Source organism: Acanthochromis polyacanthus, chromosome 19 (assembly GCF_021347895.1).
Source record: "Acanthochromis polyacanthus isolate Apoly-LR-REF ecotype Palm Island chromosome 19, KAUST_Apoly_ChrSc, whole genome shotgun sequence".
NCBI classification, from domain to species: domain Eukaryota; kingdom Metazoa; phylum Chordata; class Actinopteri; family Pomacentridae; genus Acanthochromis; species Acanthochromis polyacanthus.
Window position 1 is genome coordinate 20,707,404 of NC_067131.1, and position 6,374 is coordinate 20,713,777.

The following is a 6,374-nucleotide window of genomic DNA, read 5'->3' on the forward strand; positions in this document are numbered from 1 at the left end:
TTGAACAGCAGCTTGTCATGTGATGTCGACCCTATTTGAAAGCAAAGAGTTTGCTTTAACTATTTTGTCAGGATCCATTCTGTGAACTTGGATTAACCTTTTTGCTGCATTAAAGTATTTTTAGTTTGGCGTGATCCCAAATTTGTTGGTTCTTGGAAACACTTGCTGGATTCATTGTTGCAGCAACATGTTTGTCAGGTCACAATTATAGGTTTATTCAGTGTAAACAAAAGTAGATGACAGATTTAGTCTCTGAACATCAAGCATTTTCTGGGTGTGTTTGGTTTCTATTTCATTTTTACTCACCGTGAGCTCATTTTTTCCACTTCAGTGAAACTGACAACTCAAAAATTTCATCTATGCATCAAAGCAAAGTTATAATGTCATTAATTATGTAAAAAGGTACAAAAGCAAAGTTTGGTTTCTTAGATAATTTGATTTAAAATAACATTTTAAAATTGTTTACTGAGACTGTAAATGTTTTATTTTTTTAAATCAAAGGAAAATATAATTTTTTTAAATAAATCAGCATTTTTGCAACCTCTACAGACTCTGTTTTTCACATCACTCTGCACATCTGCTCAAGAAAAACGTTACACCATGCTGAATGTATCCTCCAATAACTTGCTGATCATGTTTTTCCTCTTCATACTCAATTTGAGCCATGCTGCGGTTATGTTTTTGTAGTGAGTATATTTTATTTCCTCTCAGTCCCTGTTGTTAACTTCTCTTTGCTGTGTAAACAATACCTGCAGTTCATTTGAAAAGTCACAGAATTTATGTCCAGTGAGTCAGTTGTGCTTAAAAGTGACAATTTTATTATTATTATTATTATTATTATTATTAATAAGAATGAGAAGTAATTAATTTTTTTCTTTATTTATTTTTTACAGAATCGAGTGCAAGTGTTTTCTTTTTGAAGATTTTGAAAAATAAAACCTGTAGAACAAAGTGATTTCAGTGGAATTTCACAGTGCTAAGCTTCAGTTTAGTTATTTTTCTCTGATAGAACCACTCTGTTAACTGTGTTAATTTAGGAGATTTTTTGAAAGAGACAGATTTGCTCAATACTGTCAAGAGGAGTTATCTATACCACCTCACCTGTGTCCTCCTGTGAGATCCTCAGGCACCAGCAGTGTGTGATAACATTCTGCCGCTGACCTGAAACAATTATGGATGAAATAAAGAAATTCATGGACAAGTCCTGCGATACCACATTTATGACACAACCAGCAGGAAGCTTCGAAGAGCTTACTTTATCTGAAATGATGTCACAAATGCTGCATTCTGCCAGTTTTTCTGAAGAAAACATCCCTTTCTTTGATGCTCTTCTGGTGGAAAACAAGTTATGGTGAAGTCTGACTCAGTGGTTCTTCCAGTTTAGGTCAGTTCTGTCCTATAGCAATGAAAGGACAGATGGCAGTAATTGTTCTTTTGTAAATTAATTAGGCTATGTGGTTAGTAGGACAATCAAGTTTGTGGAATATTAATGTATTTTACTTTTCCTTGTTCCCAGGTTCTTGCTGGGGTGTCACTTGCTCTGACTATTAAGGAATACTACATTCCTCTTACTGAAATGTCTTTTTCAGTTTTACATTTTCCTGGCTGACTATTAGGCTGTGCAAAATTCTAATTTAGTTGTTGTTGTAAATTGGTTTTGTTTCTTTTTCTTGTTTTAACTGTGTTTGCTGTGCTGTAGGCAAGTAGAAAAGCACATTATGAATAAATTTGGATTCATTTTAGTAGGAGGGAGATTATTACTTATCTTCTTTTTTCAACTCCTCTGATCTTGTTTTTGCTGCTTTTGTGGTTTTATCTTTAGTGTTAATCATCTTGGTTTTGCATATAGCCCTCTAATGACCTTTTAAGTGACTCCTAAAGAGAACTGGTCCCGGGGTGTCAGAGCATCAGTGCATTAGCCTAAACAATGCAACATGTTCAAATAAGAAGTGGATTGCTGAGGATTTGCACTTCTTTTTTAAAACGAGTATTAAAAGAATTTAAAAAAAAAGAAGATCAAATAAAATTTTAATGCTACGATTTAATGCACATATCAAATCATGCATGGTACACATTTGTTAGAAAGCTCCATGTCTCTTTCTTGGACATGAAAGAAACAAGAACAATTGAACAGGTCAAGACAAAGTGTGTTACATCACAACAAATAGTCAAATTGCTTCCTTTGCAGTTTTTTCTTCACCAACACTGTTCACAGGCATCACACCTGTTCACCCTACATGAGCCAGGATGTGGTAGCTCAGTCACTTTTCTGCAAACAAAACACAAATTTGTATATGAAAGGAAATGACAGTCAGCACAGCACAAGACAAGCTATTGCCTTCAAAGATCAGAATCTGTCTCAAACACCTCTGAGTGATAAGTTTACCGTGAAGAGATTTTACAGCTTTTAACAAAGAATGATCACATCTCATCATCTGATTTGCATCAGATTTCATTTTTACAAAATTCCCCTGAAGTCTGAAGTGTTTGTAGATGTGATTAAGTAAGGACAATATTGAGGTCGCTGCTGAGGACAGACGTGCTGAGGCCTGTCCAGTCTGGCAGGTCTGGGTGGTCCTGCAGCTCTGGCAGGCCTGAAGCGATTTCTAAACTGCAGGAACAAATTGAACACATTCATTAGAATATTCATTTCAATTCTTCATTTTTGCAGGATTATGACAGCAGGTCTGTCTGCTTTGCACTTACTCGTCTACACCTCCAAATCAGTGCTGCGATGAAGAGACACAGAACGACAATAAAACCTGTAATGCTCAGTAAAATCAAGGTGAAATCCCAAACGGGCTCCCTGCATGGTTCCTGGGGGTCTCTCTCTGAGAGGAAGAGACGCAGACCAAAAGGTATAAGTGACATACATGAAGAGTTTTTTGAAGAGATAGGACTGTGTGCACGGTGAATCTTCTCACCTCTGACGATAATGACGGTGCCATTGCTGGACAGAGTTTGTCTCCTCTTTGATTCAAAGTACGTCCAGCTGCAGTAGTACAAGTTGGTGTCCTCATGCTCCAGCAGAGACAACTGCATGGTGAACCCATTACCCCCTGTGATCTGCTGGTCTTCAGTCACAATGATTCGGTCTTTAAAGTGTTCATTTATAGTTTTCTTGGTGATCAGTCGTCTGGTGAAGGCCAGGTACACGATGTCTTGGTCACTGGGGAAACGTCTGTACAGGTAAACCCCCAACGGGTCAGACAAGGATGTGGAGCATGTGATCTTAGCAGATGAGTTGACTCTCTTATAAGAGACAGATGATGGATTTTGAGAAGCTGTAATAGAGCGATGGATTGTTACTGATGGCTTCACTTCAAGAGCAATGCAAGGAAACCAGCTATGCAAATAAGCACAGATAAGCACAGAAACAAGTTTTGATGGGGAGGCAGAGAAAAACTCCCATCCAAAATGTGAACACTTATATTTGACTATCTCAGCAAAGCATATATGAAGCAGACTTATTTTCAGAAACATTGGTATAAGTTTACTTTGAGACACATAGACAATTCCAGCAGTGAGGACTTCTTCAGGACCAAGTTTGCATTTTTCTCCCAGAATGTTATTTAAATGTCAAACTAATAGAACCACAGAATCTTTCATTGCAAATGTAATTATCAGTACATGAGTGGGTGCCACATCCACATTTCAAAGGTGACTTCCTCAAATAACAAACACAAAAGAGGATAAATCAGACCAGTCTGTGATAATATTAAATAAGAAACCTTGATCTACGGGAAGATAAATATTGGAAAGCAAAACAGATGTGACAACAGACCCTTGGAGGCCATATTAATGCTTGGGGCTCTTCGTTGTGTTTCTTGAGGCATTCCTGAGTAGTTTTTGAAGTTTGGTTGTCGGCATTGTCCTGCTGACAACTACTGAAGTCTGGGTTTTGCTGGTCCATGAGTAGTTGTACCTGGTCTGCAACAATGTTTATGTCAGTGGCAAGCTATGAGTCAAAGTAACAGCAGGTTTTCCAGCAGAGCATTTCATTGTAACAAGATGATCAATGTTACAGATCACGTGAGTGGGATTAATATTGTGATAATCGGTAACATTCTCTCTTCCGCAAACCACAAGATCATCTTGGTTTTTTAAATTTTTTATTTTTTTTTTAACTTACACTACCAGTCAAGAGTTTGGACACACCTTCTCGTTTAATGCTTTTTATTTACTTGTATTGTTTTCTACATTGTAGATTAATACTTTATTATTATTATCAGTTTATTTAAAAAGGGACCATGTACAATATTAAACATAAATGTTTCCATTTGATGTATTGTACCAGAGTTAGCTTTAAGCTAATTTTCATCTGCAGTCCCTTAACAGGTCACAATAAATACTGAAGATTAACACTTTTTTGTTTGCAACATAATTCCATATGTATTCTTTTATAGTTTTGACGTCCTCAGTATTACAAAGTACAAAATAATTAAATAAAACACTGATTCAAATGGTGCGTCCAAACTTTTGAATGGTAGTGCACGCACCTAAATAGGGACATTTCCACTATAAATGAATGCAGAAAAAGAGGGCCAAAGTGTTGCATAAGAATTTACCATAATACAGGAAATAAAGTGTTTGATGCTTAGAGTTTCCTGGGGGAGGCCCTGCAGACCGCACAAGCTTAATGTTTACCCTTACCCTCATAAGTTTATGATGTCCTTTTAAAAAAAGAGATGCTTAAGTATTTTACACGATTAGTTTAAACACTGTTAAATGAGTTTCCAAATTGACTCACCCACACCCTTACCACACCCTGCTGCAAAATAAGGTCAATGTTTACTCAATTTATCTTTAGCAAGTAGTCATTTTTTTTCAGATTTTACGTTTAAAAACTAGCTCATAAAATGGATTGCTTTTTGAAAGATGAATCAGTGTTTTCCCATTTTACAATAAAGCACTGTTTGAGTCCATTATAACATTTGAAACAACATAATCTCTTAGATTGGGAGCCACTAAACTAAATCACTAGAAACAATAAAAAGAGCCAGAGAAATGGCTGAAACTACTAAGTATATCCGCTTAAATAGATGACAATTACCATTTAATGCTGTTAAGCAAGGTACATGCTTATAAAATAGGTCTATTTTTTTCAAGATTAAAACCAACATTTCCCAAATTTTGATTCGGGTCTTTAGTTAAGCATTTTAGAAGGCAGAACGATACTTCATTAATCATCTCACGATCCACTGGAGGTCTCTACTGGACCAAACAGTAACTGTATATAAAGAACCTAAAATTGACTTCCATTACAACAGTATAATGCACATCACAGTTAATATTTGTTGACAAGTTTGATTACTTCTGTATATAAGTATATTTTGCTGATAAAATTAAGTAGGTTTGGGAAAAAATCTACTTATGCTTGCATAAAAGACTAATTTTCCACCACTGTTGTTAGAGACGCTGCTCAGAGGTTAGAAACAGGATGAGGCTGCAAGCAAACAGGAAAAGATGACTCAGATTCATCTTTGAAGACATTCTATGTTGTTTGGATCTTAAAGTTAAAACTCATTCTTTTATCCTCCACACAAACACACTCACCTGTCCAGATGCTGAGCATGACCTCAGTGGGCATGCACAGTAATCCCAACATGCAGCTCCACCAGTGGACCTTCATCCTGCTAGCTGGGCTGCAGCAGGCTGCTGCCTCAGATGTTCCAGACGCAGCAGTCTGACAGACTAACAGGCTGACTGTCACACAGATGCTTAAAAGGAGATGTCTGACGTGAAGCGGAAATGTGACTCTGACTTATTGTCACATAATCAGCTGTGTGTGGGTGTGAATGTACAGTTCTGTGTACATCAAAGGCATGGAAACACTCTTTACTGAAAAAGATTTATTTAAAGAGATGATTTGTTTCCCTTTACAGGTTCATGTGCATATGAGTTAATCTGCACCCAGATCTCCACACACATACATCTAGCATCTAGTAATCACTGCTTTTACCGTGCATTTCCATTGCACTCTACTTTTTTGTTTTGCACTTGTAAGCAACACATTAACAAAGCAAAGGTAAAGATGAGGATAAGTGGTCCTAATTTTGAACTACTACAGCCTACATTGACACAATTAAATAGCATCATTCATATTCCTAAATGTTACACCAGAGGGCAGCTGGACTTTTTTTTTTTTTTTTTGAAGATGTTTCACCTTCTCAATAGGCTTCCTCTTTTCTAAGTGACTGGTGGAGAGTTCCAGCTATTTTTGATACATATGTTTATTATTTTTTGTTTGAAATTTACAGCAAGTCAAACAGCAAGATACTATCACATGCAACAAAGCAAACCTTTCCTCCCACTTCTCCCTCCCATCCCCTCTTCCCCTCACCAAATAAGTACAAGAAAAACATGTTTAAACA

General features: G+C 36.7%; 1 protein-coding gene across 1 annotated transcript; it reads right to left on the minus strand.

Annotated features, from left to right (window-relative positions):
- Positions 1-2,021: 2,021 nt before the first annotated feature.
- LOC110956152 (uncharacterized) lies at positions 2,022-5,713 on the minus strand. Its single transcript, XM_022201469.2, has 4 exons — positions 5,557-5,713; positions 2,925-3,284; positions 2,707-2,831; positions 2,022-2,611 (listed from the first exon to the last, which is right to left on the minus strand). The coding sequence occupies exons 1-4, from the start codon at positions 5,630-5,632 to the stop codon at positions 2,459-2,461; spliced, it is 714 nt and encodes a 237-aa protein (XP_022057161.1). The 5' UTR covers positions 5,633-5,713; the 3' UTR covers positions 2,022-2,458.
- Positions 5,714-6,374: the final 661 nt, after the last annotated feature.